We start from the raw sequence: 27,501 nt of genomic DNA on the forward strand, positions 1-27,501 counted from the left end.
GAGACACTCAAACACACAATTATCCATTATGCATGTACTGTTCAAAAGAAACAATAGTTTCCTTCTTCAATCGTTTCCTCAATTTACTCCAAGTGAAATGTAGAAATGTGAAGATTTGAACGTTAAGATTCAAAGTTGTAAGATCACCGTAGCTGCTATGATGACTTTTCATTGGAATAAGGCAAGGAGAAAAAGGGAAATCTTTACGTAATTTAGTGAGTGTTGTGTAATGTGTAGAAACATTAAGTCTATGTGCAAGTTCCATGGTTTTGTATTTTAAGTGAAAACCAATAAATCTATGTTAAATCAGTCTAATTTGTCTCATCTTTATTATTATAATAAAAATAAATAAATAAAAAGTTAGCCTTTAAGACAGGTGAAATAAGTGTCGAGCAGTGTCCCATACTCAGGTAAACACAATTAAAATTTATTTAACTTTGGTCAAAAATAATCAAACAAGTGTACACTTCCACAATGTTAGCATCATTATTTAACAAGGAACAAGGCCAGAGAGAAGATGCTCTTTGACCTGTCTGTGACTATAAATTTGGGAACAAATCAACTGTACAACTTTGTCCTTGAATCGTCAAGTTGTTTTTGTGATGTCTGATCACATGTTTTAAACGCCGCCTGGGGAAATCGAGCAGCGTGCAAACCGTGATGCTCCTCTCTGTTATAATCCCATGTCCTGCCATGAGCTGGCTAAAAGATTAAATGCACAAATATTACATTTTTCTGTTTACGTCACATTTGTGCATGAATACCAAGATCAGCACATGGGCCACTAAATGTTTTACTGACTGGAGGAAAAGCTAGGGTTTTTTTTTTCTTCTTCCCAGGCACTAGATTCTGCTTCGATGGACTAGATTCCAGAAAGTATACTTTATTTCTCATAAGTTGTTGTCACTAGTGTCCAGACACGAAGCCACATGTACTGTAGCAGCAAACATACAGGAGGATGGAATGACAATGCGTTGAGGTGGGGTAGGTGTATTTGAATGGGGAAAATATCCTGGGTAAAGGTAGGGAGTGGTATTAATGAGACCATTTAATATTTACGGTTACTATGGAGAATCATTATGGGATTCCCCTCTATAATCATACAGAGATTTAAGGCTGCAGTGTCCCTTTTATGTATATGTATATATATATAAAAAAAAAAAATTTAAAAAAAGGGAAAAAAAACCCAAAAACAACCAACCCACAACTTTAGAGTCATATTTGACAAAGCCGGACGTTCAGAGAGCAAACAGCAATACTGACAGTTAAAATGGCCGAATGTCCTTCGTTGTACAGTGCAACTGCAGCTTCAAGTAGTCCTATACTGAATATCGCTTTCTAACCAGCTGCTTACTGATGCGTTTCCACCTGGAGATCGGGATTTTGTCAATCAAGTTAAGTAGGTTCCCCCCCTACATCCTGACTGCAAAGAAAGTTGTTGTAATTTCCAACAAAAAGTTATACTGAAACAGTGAACAACTAATTTAAAAAGGAATGACCAACAACGCTGCAGAAAAAACTGATGTGCAGGTGAACTTCACCTTTTAGCAGCTGGCTAGAGATCAGCAGGATGACTTCACATTTCATCACTGGTGCTCCGAATCCACATAACATGCAAACACAGAACATAAAAACCCCATACATACCTGCTCATAATGTAAAAAACGCTTTCTCTTTGTAGTTTTGTTACTTTTATTAAGTGGTTTGACACCAGTTGGTGCATTTATATATAGACAGTCAGTGAGTAGATGTTACTATGGAGATAACCAAAAAAAAAAATGTTTGTCCACTGACCAATAGGGAGACCTGTATTAAGTGCTTAAAAGATAAAAACACCAAGGCCTTGGATTAAGGCCAGGGGGAGGAATGATGACGAACATCGACAAGCAAAAATGTCATGTTTCTGGAGATTTCCAGGCGACAGAGACATATGCACGGTTCTGACTGTGATGGATTTGCACCGTCCTCTCGGTGTGCTCCACAATCTGGGTTGAAAAATAGAACAAATGAAGGCTCAGACTAGAATGAGAAGAAGAAAAAAAAAAGAAAAGAAAGAAGAAAAAGAAGAAAAAAAAAAAAAACATGCTTGTGACTGCTGAAAAGTCGATTTGGCCTCTGCATTTTGTTATTTCTGCTCGGTGGTGCTGAGGATGAGTGTTGGCCTTCTCCTGGTTTTTAGATGGGTAGGGTTTTGGAGGGTGTTCGGTAAAATTTCCCTGTGTAAATTCAATGAGTGGGTCAATCTTGCACTGGGAGGAGCAACAAGGCTGTAGCTTCTCTTACTGACTTTAAGAACTAGACTATGGAAAGTTCAAGATTTTTTTGCACGTCCTCCGTTCTGTGCCGGGGGAAATAATGTAGGGAATATTTATTTAGATTCTCTCGCTCAGGTTTCCCATCCCCCATACTCACTCATTAGTTTATTTTGTCCTGGAATATATACAGATTGTTGGTGGCGGCCACGGCTATGACATTCTCTTTAGGATGCCAAGCCGTGTGCAGAATCTTCTTGTTGAAGTCCAGGCTGTCCACGCTGATCTCGTCCTTCTTCCTCTTGCCACCAGTGCACACTCGGCGCGGTTTGAGCATGGCCCGTGGTTTGCTGTTCTCACGCGACGCCTCCAGTGTGAGGTCACGCCGCGTGTTCCTGTCGAACATTCTGAAGAAGTTGTTGTACGAGCCTGTCATGATGGCACTGCGAAAAGAGAAGAGAGACACAGGACTCGTTTGCATTAATATTATGCATCATTTAATATACGACACCTATAGGTTAGGGACTCTAAATCATCAGCAGACATTAAGTGACAACGTTTGGAATATAGAGTAATAGTTTCCGTACCTGTCAGATCCATTCCAGCAGCACTCGAACTTGTCAAAAATGCAGTCATTCTCATACAATGAGCACAGCTTGCTACGTAGGTATTCATGTACCTGTAAATATAATGGCACAAATTTCACAGGACAATGGTCACGTCATGTCTCGTAACATTGATACGCATGTCTAGTAGCAAGTCAAAGCAAGCAGTAGTACGACATTATGAGTTTCACGACGCTGGTTTAAAGGCCGAAATACGTCCCATTATTCGGTAGAATACTTCAGACAAATATTAACAAATTTAGTTGCCTTGATGTTTAAAAACGAATGAACGAATTAGTGGTGGACTACATGGCTAAAGGGACGAATATCTTCAGAATATGTAAGGTTTGCAAACAAATGTCTCAGCTGATACCCTTATATTCTTTCACCTTCAAAAGGAAGGACACAGCTCTAACATCATCGCTGGAGACGATCAATCGTCAAAAACAATAGATTAAACAGAAAGAAAACAAAAGGAACTAGGACTTTGGATAGCATGCTCCAGCTACATAAAGTGGTGCTTGAAGGTTGTGAACTCTTTAGAATACATACATACCACTAAAAAATGCCAGAGAAAATGCCTAGAAATATGATATGAATGCAATATATATAGATTTTTTTTTAAATGTAAAGACTGAGCAGTTTGTTGAAGTGCACGTCTGCGAGCATCACACTTTTTACATATGCAGTGGTGCTTGAAAGTTTGCGAACCCTTTAGATTTTTCTGCATATCTGCACAAATATGACCTAATACCACCAGATTGTAACAAAAGTCCTAAAAGTAGACAGAAAGACCCCAATTGGATCATTTTCCTTAATTGGGTTCTGTTTGTCCACTTTTAGGACTTGTGGAAAAAATCTGATGCGTTAAGGTCATATTTGGTGCAGATATACAGAAAAATCTAAGGAGTTCACAAACTTTCAAGCACCACTGCATATGTAAAAAGTGTGAAGCTCACACTTCCAGTGCCAAGAACATTCAAACAGTCTGAAAGTCTGTAAATACACAGACGTGCACTTCAAACTGCTCAGTCTTTACTTTTTTTTAAAATAAATAAATAAATAAAAAATACGCCTCATATTTCTAGGCATTTTCTCAGCTCATCTCGTCTCTTTAATTGGGCACCGACTGGTGTCGCTCTGCTTGTAATCTAATCAGTTAATTAGCATCCAACAAAATGGCAGATGCCCATAACATGGCTAGACGGTGATTAAATGAGAAATGATTAAATACAATACAAATGCTTACAACTTTTGTTTAGTCTGTTGAGTCCAAGTCAGAACAAACTGTCTTAGTGAGTGCTAGAAGTCTGATATTGCCTATATATCGCTGTTAGTTTGATTGCGGACTTCTGTACTAATGAGTCGGTGACTACTGAAAGGAGGAGTGAGTACAACCAAAGTCATCAAAAGTACTCTTTCATTTTAACTCACAAAATCAAAAAAACGAGTTTGTGAAGCAAACATGGAGGCAGACTAGCTCTCTAAAGCATTAAGCTGACTCGGGGCAGTACCTGGTAGGTCTCTACTGGCCGGTTTTCCATGTTTAGGTCCCACACCTTCACAGAGAGATAGTCTCGAGTCATCATGTATCGACCGCTGTGGCTGAACTTGACGTCAGATATAGAGGAGATGATTTCCGAAAAAAACGACCGGCTGCTCGGATCTTCTGGTTCTTCAAAAACTGTGGTGGGGGGGGGAAAAAGGGGGGGAAAACTTAATAGTTTGGAAATGTTTGGAGTGTTTTATTTATGTCTATGTGGACACATTGACTCAAGTTCTGTCTACTACCGGTTTTAATTTTAACGTGTACTTCTGCTTGCTGTTGTAGATCAGCAACTAGTGTTAGCAGACACGTCAAAGCTACGCTTACTTTCAACCTGGAAATAAATGATCGAACGAGGTTTTGGTTCCATGTACACAGACACCAAGCCACTTTTGGTTCTCTTTGCATTTTCTCAGTCAGAGTTTACTGCATGTGAAACTTACTGGTTAGGAAATGAACAGCGAACATGTATGTGCATGTCTGTAGCCACACTGCAGTGTGGGAAATGAAAATGTTAAAAAGACATTACAAAATCCTGTAGTAGAAAACCATAGTCAGAGCAGTTCTCATGAGGAGTACACTACATGTCTTGGCACCACTTGCAAAGCTATATGCCTCACATTTTACACAATCGTGCAAAGGAAACCATTTAGCTTTCAGTCTGGTTGATATTGCATTATTTTTTGTGGAAAATAACTGGGACTCATATACATGAAAAAGATCTACCCTAGCTTTTAGTGTGTTATAGGACAGGTTGCAAACTCTGGTCCTGGAGCACCCACTGTCCTGCACGTTTTGAGTGTTTTCCCAGCTCCAACACTTGCCTCTCAGGAAGGACTGTTAATTAGCTGACTAGCTCTTAAACCAGTTACTACCAAGATCAGCATTGTTGAACGCCGTTACAATTCTCACCAATAAACTATGGCACCCCACTGCAAATAGTTCACCAAAAGGTCATTAAATGTTAGTTTAAGGTTATATCTCTTGCAGAGTAATGAGACACTTAGCAGCCAGGTTGGTTGCTCTATGGTTTCCTGTTTACAGAGGTGGCCCACTGTATATGAATACCAGGCTATAAAGAGCTACATATTTAACACTTATCAGTGGAAAACATGAACATTTATCATAGCATGTGTGGACAAATCATTAGCCAGGCACCTTAGACAAGATTTTGGTGTCCGGACTATTTATTTATTTAAATAGTTGCCTTATCGACTAGTGTTTAAACTAAATGCACTTCATGGTGATGAAAGCTGTAACTATTCCAGCTACTTGTTCTGAATCCTGGCTTATGGAGTGGAATAACTGGTCTGCACAGATTAGACGATAATTTCTGAATTAGGAGGAACACGGGTATGTGGACATACTAATGAAGCAGAGCGAAGTGAAGTCTCGAGCAAAGCTACCATTTAGAACGTCATCTTGTTTTAAACATTCTGAGAGAAAGTAAAGATGTTAGCCAGACTATATTATAAATACAGTTGTATGTACAATTTTATATACATATACACATATTTACTATATACATAAGTATCTATCCATCAATCTGCCAATCATCTAATATACAATGTATATATATTAAGGGGGCAATTAGTTTCTCACATTGGTGATAGGTGTTGGATAACTTTTTGCTTAAAAAAATAGAAATAAATAAATACTCAGGTTGCCTTTGTTTTACGTTGTATTTAAAACGGTGGTAGAGCAGTGGTAAATAAGCAGTTAAGATGTTAGGCTACTGATCAGAAGGTCATCGCAAGGTCAAACCCCAGCACAACGCCAAGCTGCCACTGTTGGGCCCTTTAGCAAAGCCCTTAACTCTCAACTGCTCAGATATTTAAATGAGAAATGCAAGTCTCTCTAGATAAGGGAGTCTGCCAAATGCTGTAAATGTATATATTAAAAGGGAGAGAAAGAAAACAATAAGCTATTTAGTACAATATACATACAAATGGAAGGAAATCAATGTTGCAAATACTTTTTCACAGCACTGTAGGCTTGACTGGCATTGACACATTTATCATGAATCAATAATTAGTCATTTTCCCTTGAATTATTATCAGTTTCTGTCATTGTGTGTCATGTGTTGGCTTGTATAAACCTTGTCCCTTTTGTAACTGCATCCAATTCTAGCAGTCTGCAACACAATAATTCCTCTCAAAATTTTAAATCAACTGTATTTGCCTTCTCAGTCACAATCTGCAAACATGAGAAGTCTGTAGAGAGAATGATGGTCCCTTTATTCCCCCGACCAAGTTGAGAGCTTTTGTCCATGTTTTGCAAGACAACATTAGTCATGTTTGAACAACAAGGCAGCATATATTCCGGCTAAAACTAGGACAAAGCAGGTGACTCCCTGTTCCACAAAAACATGCCAAAGGGTTGTAGGTTTCCAGTGATGAAATCAGACACAGTTGGCCAGCTTTATCTTTTGTTTTAGTGTATTAATATGTAACATCACTGCACACAGAGTCTAGTTGTACGTCTACAATAAAAGGTACTCATGTTTACATACATTTATTCTTGGCCTGTTGAGAATTGTTTTCCAAGGTGTAGCATTAGCTCAGGCCTTCAGTAATTGACAGCAGAGTCTGGCAGCTACTTTTTGTAGCCTTACATGTGCACAAGTATTCAGATAAAATCCATAAAAGTTCTCTTACTTTAAGGACAGAATATTGTCCAATAGTTTATGTTTTAAAATGAATTGTAACGCATTGATGCTTCAAAATATATACATAAACACAGGTGAAAATCAATACACCAACTTTTAGAATGGCTATATACTGAATCTAAGGCTACAGAAATAAGCGTGTTTCACTAACCCACAGTAAACATAACAGATGAAGTTATATGAGCTAGTGATTATGCAACAGACTTGCTGACATTAAACAGAGGAGAAAAAAAATATCACTTCAAAACTACACTAACTGGGCCATGGCTTTTAAAGTCCCTCTGAGGACTCCAACCCAAAAAGGGTTAGACAGTACCAGAGGACACATTGTCCTTAACCCTCTTACCCTGTACGGCCGAAAAACCGGCTTGCCCGTCTTTGATCTAGTCCCGTAAGGACGATATACCGGCTTGGTCGTCTATGCCAAATACCCATAAGGCCGATATAGCGGCTTTACAGTGTAAACGTTATCCTCGTAAGGCCGGTATACTGGCATTACTCTGCTATGATTCCTTACTTATTTAATTATTATTTTTTAACCCGGAAGGTTGATGACGTCATGACGTGATTACGTTATTATGCCGGCATTACGATGAAGATCCAAGCGTGAATATTGGTGTAATAGTAGAAGTGAACTAAAAATGCCAAAGCGAAAAGCTAATCGTGTTCCAGCTAACGTTACACCTACAGTGAACAAAGGTACATCTAAAACAGTGGAGGAGGAAAAAAAAAAAAAAAAAAAAAAACCATACACCGTTACAGAGGCGAGAGCGAGGATTCTAGATAGTGACAGCAGTGAAAGTTCAGGCGATGTTGAAACCGAAACCGATAAAGACGCAATCTCTCCTGATTCAGACCCTGATCCGTCTTCATCTTCAGCATCAACCAGTGCGACCGACACTGCGGGGGTCTGGAGTCATAATGGGACCATTTCTGTGCATTCGTGAAAACACTACCGGCTGGTCTGATTATCACCAGAAACTTGACTTTTGGCGCTAAAATGCATTTATTTATTTATTATTTATTTACTTGAATTTATTCAAAGGCCTTGACCACACTGATGCTCGTATGGTACTTCTAAATGAGTATAAGGATTTTAGAGAGCATTTTTTGTCATTTCTCTAGTTAAGAATTGTGCTCTAAGGGGAATAAAGACACTGAACTGCTTCATTTTCAAAGTAATATTACACAAATACATTATTATAAGTTGTTTCAAGGCCTAAAAATGTTAAAATTAAAAAGTTGATTTTGGGGCCAATTTTGGCCTGGGAACTTAGGGTTGGCGTGCTGTTTCTCTGGGGAATATAGGGTTGTGGGACATAATGCTGTGGGAACTAAGGGGTAAGAGGGTTAAGGATTTTGAAGGTAAAGTTTATTTTTTCTGGAGTGAAGATAACAGACGTCATTTTAAAATAAGGCCAGTATTTTTTATATTTTAAAATATATGTGGCAGAAATGACTCGCATCCAGCTACATGCAGAATAAAGCGCTGTGTTAATCTGAAATGAGCTGCAACATATCTATCGTGTATCCATGAATCCACTACATGGCTCTACAGAAATAACATAACGAGCTACTCACATTTGCTATGTCTATCACAGAGAGCTGCTGCCCGCATGTCACACAGGCGAATGGTGCCCTTGCTGCTGCTGTAGACGAACACGTTGCACTGGTGAGGGTGGCACTCGGCAGCCGTGATCACCTCCGTCAGCTCCTCCATGTTGGCAGGCTTTATATCTACAATATCTGAAGGAAGGCAGCAGTAAAGGAAAACAACGGCAAATAAAACAAACAAACAAAAAAATACAGCTAACGTAATAGAGACTCATTACATCAGGACCACCTTTTCCCCAAAATTGATTAAGAGCATTTGGTTGTAAAAATAAATTCACATTCAAGAATCACATGGCGAAACACACTAAGTGAAAAGGATACTAAAACTTCTATCTGTGATTTCTAAGTGCCATAGGTTTATTCTTAAGTCATCTGCAGAAAGGTATGTTTCATGATCACTATTTACTGAAATGGAGTTGATGTGATAGGTGTGTGCGTTTGCGAATATTCTGCGTGGGCTCGCCTCCACCATCAGGTCCATAGGCATCAACACCGGTACCTGTCAGGACACAAAAGGAGGGAAGAATATGAGCAAAACTCCAATGAGAAAATCCATCACAGGAGAACAGCAGATACAAAAGTTACTCCGATATATTAATACATTACTTATTATTTTATGATGGCACATGTTTTCCTGTGGAGATGCAGCACAACTTAATGCCACACTGGACTGGAAAATACGGCGTACTTGTCAGAAAAACTACAAAGATGTTCAATCATAGATGTGACCATACAAAACTAATATATTCCTATGTATCTGGAAAAATGGGGCTTTAACTTTGCGAAGAAAAAAAAAAAGCCAGGTCAGATGACCAGGAAGTGCCTGATGGTGAAGGTCTTCAGTGGACGACTCTCAAAGTTTGATTCGTTTTTCAATATTTAGGCAAAACTACTTGAAACAATCTGAGAAGCTAACATTTATTTAAACTTTTTTTCCATTCAGTAAACTTTGTACATTCTTCAGCAATCTATTACCTGTGATTTATGTACAGAAAGAAAAATGAAAGGTCTGGGTCTAATTTACATTTTAACAGCAATGGTTTGCACTGCCTATTGTCTTCCGACACAGAAGTCTCTCTACGCTTCCAAACAGAGTCTGGAAACAGGTAGCCGAAAACGAAGGAGATCGAACTTGCCCTTAGTGTCGTGATTCTGAACGGATCTCTGAGACGCCCGTCTTCGTCTTTCAGATTGTAGCCTTCTGCTCGTTTGTCCCGTTCACTGATCTTCCACAGCTTAATGGTTTTGTCTTTCGGAAGATGGACAGGGGGGGGGGGGGGGGGGGGGGGGGGTGTCATTTAAAAACAAACAAAAAAACCCCCCCAACAAAACCAGTTCAAACTTCATGCCAAGATAATCAGATGTCCAACATGCTTCACAAGTGGTGAATGATAATTTCCATGATAGACTTTGTGCAACAATAAATGACGAAGAAACATTTAAACCAGTAAAAAAAAAAAACGTACCGTTTGTGGAGAGCAGGAAGTGAGCGGCATTCTGTTGTGGTAGCCATCTGATTTTATTGATTTTCTCCTCGATTTCTAAACTTTTCAAATAATCAAATTCAGGTTCGTGACTCTGGAAAGTGCTGTACACGTTGTACTCTCCTCTTGAGAGAGTGCGGTTTTTACTCTGAAAATGGAAAGGGGAAAGGGGGGGGGGGGGGGGGGGGAGACAACAGCTTTTAAAATTAAAGTGTTAAGAGATCAACCTCAGGCAATGCTAGCAGGGGAGAAGCAACAGCAATTAGCACCTCCTAAAAATATGGATTGCCTACTAATTATAGAAATGCAATTTCAGCACGCAATTAAAAAATATATATTTTAAAAAAAAAAAAACCCATGTACTCAACTTGACAGCAACTGAAAGTCAGTGCACCATTGTTTACTCTAAAAATGGTGGGGTGGGGGGTTTAAATTGTTTTTCTTCCATGCTGAATATTTTAACTCCTATAGCTTACCTCTTGTTCCCTCTGAAATATGACAACTCTTCCTCCTTTATCCCCAGTAGCTAGTAATTCCCCCGAGTAGTTAAATTCAACTGTTGAGATAATGTCCGCTGCAAAGCAAACACAAAATACAAGGGCTATCAGTTTTAGTTACATAGTCAGTGAGGAGGTTTAAATAATAAAGTCTACAGTTTAAAGTCAAGCTTTGACTCAGACTTTCCACTGCTCTGTAAACCATTCTGTCACCCGGGAGAAAAGACAATATCGTTTTCTGGTAAACGTTCATCAGAAGATTCTACATGTAAGCCATGAGTCATGTATTACACGTTAACTACCGCAGAGACATCTTCCTAAATGCTGTACAACTGCTTTAACATTGCACATTTTTTATTTTTTTTTTTAAACCTGTTGAAGTGGTGCAGCTGCCATACAATTCCCTTTGAGTTTATTGACAAAAGGGATAACATTTTAAAATAAGAACATTTATACAAGCCGGCTGGTATTACCATTAGTGCTGCTGTTATACCCAGTTGTACCCATGGTTAGACAATGACAGCTGAGCACTTAAAATACCTTTCTCAGTTTTCAAATGTTAACTCAACAAAACATTGGCAAATCATCCAGTTTGCTGAAGAGAAGAAAACAAGTTACACTTTGCTCATCTGAAGGTCAATCCTGCTTTAATACACACTAGATGATATTTCTCTTAGATTGACTAGCAAAATTAACAAGGTTACAGCCGGTCATATGGCAAACATAACTTTTTTTTGCAACACAATAAGACTTACAATTATATCTTGTATTGTGTGTCAAGATCCTTATCTAACCAAGTAGCACATGCAAATAAGGTAGGATAAACGGGAATGTTTCTGGAGAAACAATCCATCAAAAAGAACATTACAAGAGAAACTGCCTTCTCTAAATTTAGCTCATGATTAACACAAGTGCTGCCACCCTTAGCTACCGGTGCTGGAATACATCCTGTATTTTCTCTCTCAAATGACATACACACAAAATGTATCTCCAATTAAAGTGGGAGGGGAAAGAGTTTCAATCCTAAACTCAGTGCTTACTTTAGACAAGCAGCTACATGCCAGGAATCCACATTCCCCTTCACATGTACATTTAACACAGCGCTTACACCAATCCCGCCAGGATTTTACAATCGCAGAAATTAACGCAAAGTCAAGCAACCTCTGCAATATTCAGGGGAGCTTGCAATTTTTCAAAATTAAAGCAGATTTGGGCCAAGGCGTTTCATGCGACATCACAACACGCATTCAGCCGAAGTCTCTTTGATTCACGTGCGTTCAACATGAGTACAGCTAAAAGGTTTCATATAATCAACAAACATCACTGTTAAAGATTACTGGTGCAATTACAATTTCCAAGTAGTCTCCGTCCCCCCCCAAAAAAGCACAAGAAACACAGCAAGCTGCACTGCAAAATTTGAAGGAGGAAAAAAAAAAGAAAAAAAAAAAAGAAGAAGAAAAAGGAGGTGCAGCAAAATCAAGCAAAAAATAAAAAATAATAATAATAAAAAAATAAATAAATAAATAAATAAAAAAAAACCCTCTGAATTCCTGTACGTACTGTTACATATGAATATGCTTTTAACTGAACCCTGCTGTGTTTTTGTCCTGTGTGTGGTTTGTTTGAGCTGATGAAAACAGTCAGATCTGAGAGTCTCAGCACAGGGCTGCGGAAATATGTTTTCTAGAAATCTTTTCCGGACTGTAGAATAAAAAAAGAAAATAAAACGCTAACGCTGTGTACTAAGAATATGGTACACAGTTCAGCCTAATTATTTACATCAGCGATGATACTGATGTTCAGGTGTAAAACTGAACATGTGGTGGCTCGAGTGGGCTTGCCCAGTCTCACGGTGTGGAACTTGATTAGCTAGGCTAAAAAGATTTAAAACGTTTGAACCTACAGTGGAGACTAAATCAGGTATATCTGGTTTGCACATTAATCCTAATGTTCACCTGTTCAAGGCACATCCCAACTTTTCCATGAAGCACCTCAATTTATACTCATCACTGCTCAGTAAATATAAAATGGATCTCTGTACTGACGGAACATGCAAGATCACCGTGACTGCAGAAATGTTCTTCCAACAAGATTTTCTCTCCTGATTTGTGGCAGTCTCACAATATCTGTATTTTTTTAACCAACATCAGACTGACACTGCTAAAGATGGGCTACAGCTCAAATGTTGAGCTGACATTCAGTGAAGATTTTGTTATGACTTGACTTTTTTTTTTTTTTTTTTTATGTCTGTCAAAAACAAACATGGACGCAGACACTTAGAACAGTGTTAAAAGTTCAGCAGGCAGTGGAGTAATCGCAGGGGGTCAGTAGGAAAGTTTTTAAATGTTTAATTTTTTTTGTTAAATGTATCAAAATATATTCAAATGAGATGTTTTAAAATTGATCAATTTGGTTATCTGCGTGCATTCACAAATCTCACATTAGCTGGGCTGACGATCGTTCACGGATGGATTTATTTTTAATTTATTTACAAATGAAATGATAATTTGCAAAAACCTACGAGTTGTAGAGAAGTTCAAGTCTCACACTGATGGATAAAATAAACAGGAGATCATTCAGAGAGTCAAATTAAATGTCACACCAACAATAAAATGTAATTGAACCTGGTATTTGTACCAACCCCTGGGGAATGACATGTTCTACCAATCAACCAGGGATTGCTAGGACTGTAGAATTCAGTGCTGTTTGTGCATCCATAAAAAAAAAAATAATAAATGATGTGCGTGTGTGTATATATTATATTTATCAAAATACAGCCCTAAACAAATATATATTCCGGTGTGTATTGGGTTCTTTTCAGTCGTATATAATTGGACAAACAGTTGTGTAAAGTTTTAGTCTTAGGCCTATATTTGTAACACGCAGCTTGTGGATTTTATTTTAAATAAACGAAAAAAATTAAATTCGTTTATTTAAAAAAATAAACGAAAAATTTGTACTGAAAGTATGCCACCACAATCCGATTAATCGGGGGGGGGGGGGGGGGGGGATTATTTAAAAAAAATAAATAAAAATTATTCGACCTACTAATGGATTATGAAAACAATCGTTAGCTGCAGCCCTACTCTCACGTTTCTACATATACGCTATCCTTCATAATTCATAATTACAGAACAAATAACGCCAAGTGAACGATACAGTGAGGATCATCTGCGAGAAGTCATTGATTTGTCATGTACAGGAAGATTTGTTGAAGCAAAAAACGACATTGTTTAATGAATGCGTATCTTAATTTATATTGGAAATAAGGTATAAGCAGCAATCTGGTAAAATCTGTTATTTATTCATTCAAAACATTCACGACACACTCCCAGCACATACATACATATACACATACATACATATTTTATATACACACACACACACACACACACACACACACACATACATACATACACACATAACCTAAAAGTTGCACAATATATTGCGTAAATATAAGGGATTAATAGAAGCACCCCAATTAGCAGACACAAATTTGACCGACATGGCTATTACTTGGCTGGGGAACATGTTAAACTAACCATCAAAGACCACAGATTTTGGCCTAGGATTACAGGAATCTTAAGATTTTAAGCTTAAGGGGCTGTTTACACGAAAATTTTCAACTAAAAACGGAAAACTTGTGCGACTGGGCTGTTTGTTTACATGAAAACAGCATTTTGGGGCCTGAAAACGATGCTTGTCGTCTCTGTGAAAACGTACAAGAACGGGAATTTGTGAAAACCATGATGTGTTCAGTCTACAGGCAGACATTCAAAACTATAATTGTGAACTACAGGACTGTTTGTGCTGCTCAAGATTTTGAGCTTATTGACGCTTCTCCAGCAAATTGTAGATTTACCGCATCACTACGACCAGCGGAGATGCATTTATTACAGACGGCAAATTATTAAACTACATCTACGCAGACGAAGGCGATCAAAAAATTAATCATCATCATTGTAATTGTCCGTTTGAGTATATCTGTATCGTTTTCTTGCTAATGAAATATTTGAAAGACACTGGCAGTCTGCTATTTGCACCATTTCGAATTTCTTCTGTATTTAAAAATTAACTAGCTTTAACAGAATTCTGACCTGGAGCACAAGAAAAGCTAAAAGATGGGGTTGAAGACAAAAATCCATTTCCACAATGAAAAAAACAAAGCCAAAATAAAAAAAATTAAAAAACCCCACAATCTTCATGCACATTACATTAGGGACGTCTCAGCATTTATTAACCAAGAAAAATATGCGAGATCTATGCTTCTGAGTTTTCACATAATAATGAATATTTTTCCGAGTCATTACAATTTCTTTGTACTCCACGTAGATCACAAACATTCAAATCGTTTGAGAAATGTAAATGTTATTGTGCTTTTTATCCAGAAAAACCACAGCTTTTACAAATGCAGAACCGAAGCTGTAAAAATACAGCTTTACTTGTATTTGTTTATAGGGCAGTCTTGACCAGATCAACACGGTGGGCACGTTGGCATTAATGCTTATGTGCGCAGGCACGTACACCAACTACTGGCCGGGCATGCATAATACAGCGTTTTTCGTCGTTTTCGCAGATCCATGTGAACGGGGATTGTTTCGACAATGCTGTAGTCCGTATGCGAAACTTGTCAAAAGCGCAAAGGAAAAACATTTCCGTTTTTAGTACACTGTTGTCGTGTAAATGTGCCCTAAACCAGTGTGAATTCTCCAACCTGGTGCCTAGTGTTCCTGGGATAGTCTCTGGAGCCACCATGACCCCGGGATTAAGTAATTACTGATGAATGAATGAACTAACAGCCTACTAAAAAAAATGCTAATCCATTTTGCCAATCAGTTTTCATGCTTAAACGATACACAATTAGCAAATAATGCTGAGGAATAACAGTTCTACACTAATACAGCAACGATAATGAAAAATCAGTGAAGCTATGCCTTCTACACAAGCCATCCATCTTCGCAAAACACTGACTCAGCATTATCACAGTGCGAGTTACGGCTGTGCAAGAAGCAGCAGAATCACACACATACCCATACTGAAGAGCGAGTAGATGCCATTAAATATCTGTTGTACCTGCAGCTGTCGCTTGTCTTGCAAAACTGTGATGAGACGGTTCACAAATCGGCCGTTAACATCGCCACTGCTCCAGAAAGCCCCGAGAGCGACCCAGGAATGATCTAGTGGTGCTGTAGTAACTCCTCAATGAGAATGTTTAATCTGATGACTAAGCAAATTAACACGGCGTAGCCATTAACTAACCCTTATCAAGGCTATTGTGCCACTTCAGCACATTTCTCAGAATAGAGGAGGGAAAGAAAAAGAAAAAAAAAGAAAAAAAAGGTTGCAGAGCTCAAGATATTACCCACATTACAGCAACACAAAACAACATCGTTTGAAGGTGACCAAAATGCTGAGGCAAAGACAATTGCAGACTAATTTCAGCTCTACCTCGACTGAGTGTTGCATTGCATCACTCATCCCTGCATGGAGATAAAATTAGAGCTTGAACATTAGCTCATTCTCTGGCACCCCACAAGAAGGAGACAAACACCACTACTCAAATGCAGGCTGAGTCAGATGCTGCTAGGAGGATGCGAGAGTAGGATGAGAAAGCAATACATACCCATGATGGAGCACATCGAGTGGCCATGATAGCTGCATTTAAGGCTGCAGACATCAGCAGAGCATTAAGGTTTATGATTTACGTGCCTGGGAGAAGCAGCTGGAGCACTAGCTCTAGCAGAGATGCTGAGCCATGTTGGACAGGTAGGAGAGGGAGACGAGAGGAAACCCCGCATGAGAGAGCAACAGCCTCATGTTTTTATCCTTATAGAGAGATCTGCAGTGTAGTACAGTGAAACAGACTAGCATCATCGAGCCCGTTAGCAAAGCACTTGGCAGGAGAAAAGGAAATGGAGAGATGGGTCCGCATGAAGATTTCTTAATCTTTTAACATCACACTAACTGCATAGAGCTTAGCAGGTTTTATACCACAGCACTGCATTAAAATAAATACTGCTATGATGATGTCTGTGTTGGGCAACCAAAAATAGATTTTGGCATCAGTCCATTATGGAGAGACTTCCATGCCATTACACCTCACCAGTTCCTGTGGGCTGAACATGTGACATTTGTTTACACAAGACATACTTGGCTTTCAAAAGACATCTCTTGTAACTAAGAATGAAATAAGTATTAGTAATTAGCTAACAATTACATACAGTGCCTTTCAAGTCATGGCTGTCATGTGTTAGACAAAAGGGCTAGCATCAGTAATTATTTCTCAAGAATACCATACTTGTGATTACAAATGATCTCAATTATAGATTATCGTCATGTTTGGCATGGCATACATTGCGTTTTTATTTTAATTAACAGAGAACTACTGCCCTTAACTAACGTATTGCTGTTTTAAGGCCTATTAGGTCTGAAGGAGTTTTACAAGCAGAGGTGGTAATGTAATCATTACTGGAGTATCTCTGGGACTTTAGTCCCATCTGAATCGGCCATGTCAGTAATATCTATGGACAAACTACTGGGAAGATAATGCTGCATTTAATCTTCCATAAAAGTATGTTTAGAGAAAAATTCCATTATATACACTACACAAACCATGCTTGTCTATAGTCACCCTCTGAAACCAAACAGAAACAAAGCACGGGTAGAGTTTAAAAAAACAGAACAATAAAATATAAGTGACCGTTTAAAGGACGTGTCAGAAAATCAACTCTCCAATAGGTTTTAGGGAAGTTATTGACTTCCTAGCACAGGTACAGAGTAGGATTCTGTTCGAGTGTAATACGCCATTTCAGATCATGCCCTCTAACTCTCTGATTGATGATCGTCTCACATGTGGCTATAAGCAGGGACAAGAAGGGGGCATGCCTAGACATACACTACCAATCTGTCAATGATGGGGTGGGGTGATGAGGACTAGAAGTGGAGTTACTGTTACTATCCAGATATTCATTATTTTCCAATAACCACATGTCCCAAGGCATTTTATTGCTCTGATACCACAGCAACTTACCCACAATTACACAGTTATTTATTAAAGAACAAAATCTTGCTTTCTAACCATTTATAGTTAGATTTAATGATTTGGAACTTCCATGAAATAACTTTGCTTCTGTCACCATCACATCAATAGGAGCAATAAAGAGTCGTTTCCTCACCAGGTCCCTCTCCGCCTCTCGCTGTCTCTCCCTCTCCGCCTCTCGCTGTCTCTCCCTCTCCGCCTCTCGCTGTCTCTCCCTCTCCGCCTCTCGCTGTCTCTCCCTCTCCGCCTCTCGCTGTCTCTCCCTCTCCGCCTCTCGCTGTCTCTCCCTCTCCGCCTCTCGCTGTCTCTCCCTCTCCGCCTCTCGCTGTCTCTCCCTCTCCGCCTCTCGCTGTCTCTCCCTCTCCGCCTCTCGCTGTCTCTCCCTCTCCGCCTCTCGCTGTCTCTCCCTCTCCGCCTCTCGCTGTCTCTCCCTCTCCGCCTCTCGCTGTCTCTCCCTCTCCGCCTCTCGCTGTCTCTCCCTCTCCGCCTCTCGCTGTCTCTCCCTCTCCGCCTCTCGCTGTCTCTCCCTCTCCGCCTCTCGCTGTCTCTCCCTCTCCGCCTCTCGCTGTCTCTCCCTCTCCGCCTCTCGCTGTCTCTCCCTCTCCGCCTCTCGCTGTCTCTCCCTCTCCGCCTCTCGCTGTCTCTCCCTCTCCGCCTCCACCTCTCGCTGTCTCTGTGTCTCCGCCTCTTGCTGTGTCTCCCTCTCCGCCTCTCACTGTGTCTCCCTCTCTCGCTGTCTCTGTCTCCCCCTCTCCGGCTCTCGCCGTCTCTGTCTCTCCCTCTGTGTCTCTCGCTGTCTCTCCCGCTGTCCCTCCCGCCGCCTCTCCCGCTGTCCCTCCCGCCGCGTCTCCCGCAGGGTCTCCCACTACCTCTGCGTCTCCCGCTGTCTCTCCCACTCCCTCTATGTCTCCCGCTGTCTCTCCCACTCCCTCACTCGGTGTCTCTGCGTCTCCCGCTGTCTCTCCCTCTCTCACTGTCTCTCCCTCTCTCACTGTTTCTCCCTCTCCCCCTGTGTCTCCCGCTGTCTCTCCCTGTTCCTCTATGTCTCTCACTGTCTCTCCCTCTCCTTCTCTCGCTGTCTCTCCCTCTGCGTCTCCCGGTGTCTCTCCTTCTGTCTCTCTCTGTCCCTCTACGTCTCTCGCTGTCTCTCCCTCTGCGTCTCCCAGTGTCTCTCCTTCTGTCTCTCTCTGTCCCTCTACGTCTCTCGCTGTCTCTCTCTCTCCCTCTGCGTCTCTCGCTGTCTCTCTCTCTCCCTCTGCGTCTCTCGCTGTCTCTCTCTCTCCCTCTGCGTCTGTCCCTCACAAAGTTAAGACGACAGTTTGTCATGTCACTAAGATTCTCTCTGGGCAGAAAACTTAAAGACACTGGAGACTCCTTGCATAAAATGACACAGAAAGCAGAGCGTAAATTTACATTGGAAAATGTTTATTTAAAATAAATAAAAATAAAGAAGTCTTGTAATTATCTCTTACAATGAACAAAACTATTGGAAAGCATTTGCTTAGGAAGAAAGTTAACTTCAAATGTGCCCAAATTAAGCCCAAGACCAAAACCATATACTGTGTACTTCATTATTGGCACCCTCCTATTCAGTATGCTGGTTCTCAGAAGATGGTTTCCTCCAGTGTTCTGTACATCTGTACACTCTTCTCAAAGCTCGGACCAGCCAGTGCAGGCCTAGATACGCTCTTCATTTTGGCAGAAAACCGAGAGTAAAAATATTCGCCTCAGGGGAAATGGTTCATTTTGTATAAATGCTGCAGTCTTTTGAAGAACAACCCATGAATATTCAAGCTATACTATTTTGAAGCAAGGTTTGTTGTTTTAATGATTTTCCACCCATTCAAACACTTCAGAAGGCAATATGAACGGTTCAATATCTCATAAGGATGCAAGAGAACATTTAAACACTGCTGAACCTCATGCTGTTAGTTTGGTAAATGAAGGCTAGCTGCTGCGCACACTTTTATTGATCTAACCTACAGGAGAACAAACCCTACATGAAAGGGAGGAAACTGGAAAACGCTGGGAATACCTCTTGAAGAAAGACTGGCAGGAAGCCAACAGAACCTTCTCTCAGTTCCTCCGTTTTTCCAAGCATGAGAGACAAGCATGCAGACGAAAGCTACACATCAAAATAGTTGTAAGTGCAATAAGTACTAGATAAAGAGCAAAAAAGAGCAGAGGTTAAGTGACATGATAGACACTACAAAACTATAACTCTAGAGCTGCCAGTGGGGATAGAAAATATCATACTATAATAAGACATTGTGCACCATAAAAATCGATCCATCCATGCACTTTCGGTACCGCTCATCCTATACAGGGCCACGGGGAGCCTGGAGCCTATTCCAAGGTACTCAGGGCACAAGGCGGGGGACAGCCTGGACGGGGTGGCAACACATCGAAGGGCACAATCACACACTACAAACAATTTAGAGACCCAAAACAGTCACCGTCACATGTCTTTAAGAGAACACTCAAACTCCCAGCACACAAGGCAGAGGTGAGATTCGAACCGCCAACCCTGGAGGCGCGAGGTAAACGTGTGAATCACTAGGCCGTCATAAAAAGTACCACAATAGCGAAGTCTGAAGCAAATGAGAAGAAACAGGTAGAAAAAGCAGAGTGACATCAAGTGACCATGAAACGCTGAGAAAACTGTGACTCGAGTGTTTTTTTCAGCCACAACAGTCAATAGCGTTTCGAGATACACACACCCCACCGACTTTAAGCAATCAACAGCAGCTTGGCAAACAAGCCAAGAGTTTGTTTTTTGCTCTGTAGGATTTCTCAGAAATGTGCCTATTGCGACTTTGTCAGGGTGGGTTTCCTAGAGCAATGGTATCCAGCCACCACACCTCAGATTGCTACTGTTCCACAGCAGGGAGAGGAAAAAAGACTGACTGTGTTAAACAACCTACAACACATACACTATATGGCCAAAAAGAGGTGGACACCAAACAAATCATGACTGCGTGCGTTTTGATCAACCTATTCCAGATTTATTTATTACTCCCTTTGTGGTTATAATAACCTCCACTCTTTCGGGAAGGCTTTCCCCTAGATTTTGGAACGTGGCTGTGGGGATGTGTCCTAATCCATCCATAAGGGCACTAGTAAGGTCCGGGGGTGCAGTCAGCATTCCAGTTCATCCTAAAAGGTGTTCAGTGGGGTTAAGGTCAGGGCTCTAAGCGGAATACTCAAGTTCTTATACTTCAAACTTGGTAGTAAACCATGTCTTCATTGAACTCACTTTGTGCACAGGGGCATATTCATGCTGGAACAAGTTTGGGCCTCTTATTTACAGTGAAGGGAAACTGTAATACTACAGCATACAAAAACATTCTATACAACTGTTTGCTTACTACTTAGTGGTAAGAGTTTGGGGAAGAACCGCATATGGATGTGACGCAGTGTCGACAATCATTTGGCTGAATAGTATATCTGCTGTGTGCAAATAAACGTGCATCACCATCGTAGCACATAAACCATCACAGTTAGTGCATACCATGGTGTTTTTGGAGTGAGGCTGAATAGGTTCAAGATTTGAGTGAGAGTGAACACACCCACATCAACTCTGTGTGTGTATAAAGGGAATTAATACAACTACATGGCCACAACCACACAAATTACCCATGTACAAAACAGGTAAAGTTGATACATACAGGTTATGTGTTATGGAAGTTTATCTCCAAAATAACACGAAAAAAAAATCCTCAAAATTAAGTTATCAGGTTTTAAAAAAAAAAAAAAAAAAAAAAAAAAAAAAGAAGCTCTAAGAACCTGTATGTCATTAAAAAACTTTTCATATGCTTCTTGTTTAAATAACACTACTTCACAGTGTAATCCATCACACTACGGCAACACTTTCATTCCATTTTTAAGCAATTAAATATTTTGCAGCAGCACAAACCACACACAGACGTTTTACTCCTAATCTACACCTAATTAACTAGGGAAGTGGGAAACAAAACACCTGACAACACAACTTAAAAAATGATCATATTACAAAAAAAACCCCTCATTAAATAAATCTAAGTTTACTGGGTATAAAAACACAAGCTATAGTTACTGTGTCTGAACTTTTCAACTTTCCACTTTGTTCATTTTCAAGACAGATGTAGCATCATTTCACCCCTGACTTGCATTAACATGCAAACACATTATGTGATGAAATTTCACACGGCAGTTGCCAAAAAAAAAAAAAAGGCGCAGAGAGCTGACACTACCAGCGCGAAATCATTAACCTATACAATAATTATATAAAGAACAGATGCCTAATAAAATATGAGAGCTCTGTATACTCAGATCAGTTTTCCTTTGGTTAACAGTCAAAATTAAACTGAGGTGTTACTGGCTTTCAGGTGGCGCAGTGGGTATAACTGCCCCCCAGGGTTTTCCGGTTTCTACCCACTGTCCATAAACGTTCAGGTATGACCATTGGCTATGCTAAAGTGCCCCTAGATGTGAATGTTCTCTGCAATGAACAGGCATCCCACCATAGTGAACTGTTCTGCCTTGTGCCCAGTGTTACCAGGATAGACTCTGGATCCACTGGGACCCTGATCAGGATAAAGCAGTTATTGAAAGTGAGTAAGAGGGTGTTACTGGCTTTCGTCTCAGTCCTTTGGGTGACATTAGTACGTCACTGTCCCAGCATCTCTTGTGAATCACCTCACAGTTGTACACAATGCATGCTTCAAGCTTTTCTTTGCAAATGCAATACCAACACACACAAAAACAAAAGGTCCACTGAAATGACTATAAAAGCTTCTAATACATTTTTACACACTGTTAAAGCACAAAGAGTGAACTGGTGCCACTCCAACTCATCACGCCATAGAAAATGGACTATTAACAGAGGAGACAACATGAAGGAAAAGTGTTCGGCTTTAATCAATGCTACTTTCACTTTTTTTATTTATTTTTTTTTACAATATTGGTCATGCTAATATAATTATTAAATAGGTTAAAAATGATTACTGAATTTCACAACAGTCATACAAATCAAAGGAGAAATCAATGGTGGAAATCCACATAGCTCTCTGTCAGACATTAGTGTAGTGTAATTATTATATTTAGTGTAGAGTGGAAATCATTATCAGTTGCGTTGATGAGACCGCCATACACCACATGTCCAAACACAGAAGCTAATGGTACACTAGGGTACAGCTGACCAACATGACATATCACACCATGACACAATCAAGATATTTCTACAACACACATCACAAAACGGCTAGCAAAACAGTATTGTGGCGCTATATAATTTATTTTTTAAACCCCAACAACTGTATTTTATGATGTTTGAGTTTTATTTAAGGTCTACAAAAGTTACTTAAAACCAGATTGGAGAAAATAAGTATATTAATAAGTTAATATTAAAAGCACTTATTGGGTTTCCTTTTAAATGTTATAGTTTTAACATCAAAGCTGCTGCTTCCAAAAAGAGTTTGAAATTGTTTTCTTTTACAAATATATTTAAATAAAAGAAGTCACAATACCTGAAATATGGGGCCAAATTCTCACAGAGCAAATATCACCGAGTAGGGAACATCAACTGATTCAACCACAGAATAAACGTGGCCAAAAAAAGCAGATGTAATGCAGTAAAAATACATCTGAAGTTATATTAAAACAATCCCAATTTGAAAAACAATAAACAATAAAACTGGGAAAATTAGTTTTTATAAAGCCACTGCAGCCCAACACATTTTACACTAAGCCTGACAGAGAGCTTGTTTAAAGAGTCGACAGAGACATGCCTAAGATTTTCAGTATCAATTCCTCCTAACGCATGTTCCCATGCATCACTTTTTCCCCACAGCACCCAAAAACCTGAATGCGTTTTGTTCCCCCCTCTGCAAGGTCATGCATGCGCACACACACTACAGCATGAAAGAGTATGGGCTATATGTAGGTATACTTTTCATTAGGTCAGTACTCAAAACCTAACCCTTGAAGACTGTATTGATAATTTATATGATGGTGGTTCAGTGAGGGCTGGACAAACTCACTCACAGGCCGCCATTTAATGATCCTGGGCTACTACTGAGATCACACCCGAAATCCCAGAAGGCACAGCAATGGGTTAGTAACTAAACGAAAATAGTCTCGAGGACTGGAGACCCCCAGGGGTCCATCAAGCCTGGTCACATGATCTGCGTTTTTTTTTTTTTTTTTTAAATAATACATTCCCAGTAGAGGAGCTACAGCTGAACAATTATCAAAGTTATTAAACCTTATAAACCTACCTGGTCAGTTAAATTTAACTGTTGAAGCTAAAGCTCATTAACAAAAACTACTACAAACACAAAATCAACTTATCCATCCATTTTCTTATCCTTCACAGGGTTGCGGGCTGCCTGGAGCCTGTCTCGGGGGACTCTGGGCACAATTTGGAAATGCCCATCAACAATGCCTACAATGCATGTCTTTGGATTGGGGGAAGAAACCGGAGTGCCCAGAGGAATCCCCAAAAGCACGGGGAAAATACGCACACGGAGTGGAGGCGGATTCGGGCCCCCCAACCCTGGAGGCGCGAAGCAAGCATGCTAACCACTAAACCACCAAAACCCCCCTTGCGAGAAAGTTTCATTGAAAAAGGTCCTGGACTGCAAGAGGATTGAGAACCTGTGACCTGGAAGATGCAGAGAACCTATAACGCACTCTGAAGTTTATAGGAGTTGGAATAAACACAGAATAAAGCGATCCCTTATAACAGGACAGGACATCCTTATGTCATTCAGGCTTAAGGCAATATTTGGACAATTTAATTCCAATATGAATCAACTACCAGGCAAGTTAAACCCATAATCTGCACACCAGTTAGTACACTAATAGAGAGAGCAGGGTGACATCTGGAATCTAAACTCAGCCCTATGGATGCAAGTCACTACTTGAGTCAGTGCACGGTGTACTCGGCACACCCAGTAAGCAGAATAAGAGCTAAATTACATCAATTTCTGTTCCATATTTAGTGGTTGAGATTGAACACACCCTTTCAAAAACAGTACACATTATAACATTAGTGTTAACTAGCAGGCCTTGAACTTAGAATTATGTTATGTGGACTGGCTGGACAAGTTTAACCAGTTTACTCTGAACATCTTCCTTACAATCAAATTCCAGTGACATCTTGTGCATCCTTCCTTATGGTGACTGCACAATACATGACTCAAAATCTCAGACACACCAAACTTCACACAACATGACATCACTTGCAATCAGTTGTTTGGTGGATGTTGCGATGAACATGCTACATGAGCGTTCAAAGACGAAACTACACTACACTAAACCGTTCACCTGGAGAGATCCTCAGTCATCCTCAAATCAGCCGTCCATCATGTGATGGTGGGATTTTACTACTATTTCTACACAAACAAGAAAAAATAAAAGAGAACAAAGGACAGACGAGTTGAGGAGATGCAGGCAGCAAGGATTGACTGTCCTGCAAAGAGAACTAGAGGTACAGTGGTAAGAAGAGCACACAGCCGTTTTTATACATTATACTTTTTTGGGTATAACAGGCCAAATAATTTCTCTCTAGCTAAAAGCAATACTACTGTGCTTACATTTTACCCCCTCGCCCTCACAGAAGAAGGATAAACTGGATTCAGGGAGCATGACAGGAGATCAATTTGATTTGAACTATTAGTCCTATTCAGACAGGATTAAGTTTGCATAGAATCCTGGGATAATTTCCTATTTTAGAGGTGCTCCTGTTATCCCCCCCCCCAATACGGACAGGCCTTGTCTGGGTCTTTCTTTAATAAATAGTCAGCCAATTAATCAATTATGAAAATAATCGTTAGTTGCAGCCCTAATTGTAGCATCACCTCTTTTCTCAGTGTCTGAACCAGTGCGATCAAGGATTCAGTCTCTCTAAACCCCTCCTTTCCAAGAGCCTACTCTGCTCTGATTGGTCAGATGGCCAGTCTGTTGTGATGGGTCTACAGCACGTGTCCGAAAAGAAACACCCATTACCATATCTAAATTTCAACTCCAGAGGCTTCCTCAGCACTTTTATACACAGTGATGTGTCAGTAAAATTACAGGAACACAACAAAAGGTTGCAGTTAAACTGCTGTGGTATCATCATAAAAATAAATTTTTCCTCATGCTTTGGAAGTGCATGCAAATTGGATTTGCTTTCGCAGCGCAGAAAACAGCGTCCTCAACATGGCGACAATACGAACCAAACTCTTCCAGGCCACAGCTACAACTAGCGTTTGAGGGCAGGTAAAACTAGACACTGTTCTCGGGCAGCCAATAAAGACCATAGGTGGGCATTATGCAAGTCTGTTACAAACCATAGGTTCGAGCAGGAAGCAAGGCTGGAATTACTGACTACCTGTTTCAGGCAGTTCAGAATCGGTTACTTCTTTTGGGAGACGATAACTCCATGTGTCATGCACTTAGATCTTTGAAACTTTGCAGACCTTTTACATTCACAAACAGCAACATGAAGAGGTAAGATCTTTAACCAAAAGCTTGCACAAACTCCACCATCTTTGAAGTGAAAACTCTCCAACCATTGTTTTAACCAAAGGACATGTGGAAAAGGGAAGTGTGTGTGCAGGAAAACACGCAGCCAAAAAAAATCATACCGACAAACCATGTTTGCTGCTAGGGTAGCACAAGACCTGTCTCCAGAAGGCGGGACATATTCTAGAGAGCATTTGATTGGACGAACACAAACATAGTACAGGATGAGTCATTGATTTATTCATTTTTTTGCTGTCCCCAAAGTCCCAAACTATAACATTTAAAATCATACCTCTAAGACTTTTTGTTCTTTTTAGTAAATATACCATAATTTTGGTGTCCATAACATTAAAGGACATGTACAAAAATATCATGAACAGCTATTTTGAGTTTAGGGGCACTTAAAAACATACGACAGCTAAATCCCAAATGGCTCTCTGTTTACTATCCAAGGGCACTACATACACAGTGTATGAAATAACGACTTCTATACCCTAGCTAACAGGTTAGACAATTAGTAAGAAGACGTTTAAGGTGTGTGTTTAAGTAACGTTAAAGAGTGATGTTCCTTTGCTAGGTCAACCTGACACGCTACCGCTAACTCAGCTCATGCTAAAGCGGCGACAACTAGCTAGCTAGCTTAGTTAGCAAACAAGCTACATTATGTTTCAGTAAAAGTCGAGCGCGCTTTACCTTCAGCCACGTCTTCATCGACTGCTCCTTTCACCTGCGAGAAACACCACTGGAAGTCGTTCCCTCCACCGACCCCTGCAAAAACACACACACACACACACACACACACACACACAGCATTGCAGTCAGTTAGCTACATACATATAAAGCCTTGGAGGAACAACGGAGGGAAAAACAAGCGCTTAGGAAAACTTCATTTCCTAAAATGGCGACTTAAATGTAACCTAATTCTAAAAGGTAACGCGGCTACACAGTTTAATTTGACGCTTAATCAAAACAGTTAGCGCTCAGGCTAACCGGTTAGCTATAGCAAGGTTTAAAAAAAAAAAAAAAAAAAAAACCTGTAGGCCGCGGTGCTGGACAGAGTCGCCCCCTCCCCTTCCCTCTCTCCCCATCCTGCCTCACCTGCCATTGCTTCGTTTCTACGGAGAATCCGGCGTCGAGCTCGCTTACTCCGAGTCCTAGCACGTTACACTGCAGCTGAAACACAGCGCGAGTCAATCGCAATTAGATTGGGTTCGACGCGACAATCGGAGCAAACAGAATTGCCCCCGTGATTTTTATTTCTGGTCAAGATGGCGCACAACGCCAGTCGACATGATGCTGTGACGTC

General features: G+C 40.3%; 1 protein-coding gene across 3 annotated transcripts; it reads right to left on the bottom strand.

The window, feature by feature from the left end:
* Nucleotides 1–406: 406 nt before the first annotated feature.
* Nucleotides 407–27,501, bottom strand: ppp2r2d (protein phosphatase 2, regulatory subunit B, delta). Of its 3 annotated transcripts, none has more exons than XM_047159187.2 (11): nucleotides 27,294–27,501; nucleotides 26,889–26,963; nucleotides 10,646–10,743; nucleotides 10,152–10,317; nucleotides 9,822–9,934; nucleotides 9,007–9,184; nucleotides 8,653–8,817; nucleotides 4,372–4,541; nucleotides 2,840–2,931; nucleotides 2,413–2,695; nucleotides 407–1,985 (listed from the first exon to the last, which is right to left on the bottom strand). In XM_047159187.2, the coding sequence occupies exons 1-10, from the start codon at nucleotides 27,298–27,300 to the stop codon at nucleotides 2,416–2,418; spliced, it is 1,344 nt and encodes a 447-aa protein (XP_047015143.1). In that variant the 5' UTR covers nucleotides 27,301–27,501; the 3' UTR covers nucleotides 407–1,985; nucleotides 2,413–2,415. The 3 variants fall into 3 exon arrangements, with proteins under 3 accessions (XP_047015143.1, XP_017339199.1, XP_017339198.1); XM_017483710.3 differs by having other exon boundaries at nucleotides 407–2,019; XM_017483709.3 differs by having other exon boundaries at nucleotides 407–2,695.

Source organism: Ictalurus punctatus, chromosome 13 (genome assembly GCF_001660625.3).
Source record: "Ictalurus punctatus breed USDA103 chromosome 13, Coco_2.0, whole genome shotgun sequence".
Lineage (NCBI taxonomy): Eukaryota > Metazoa > Chordata > Actinopteri > Siluriformes > Ictaluridae > Ictalurus > Ictalurus punctatus.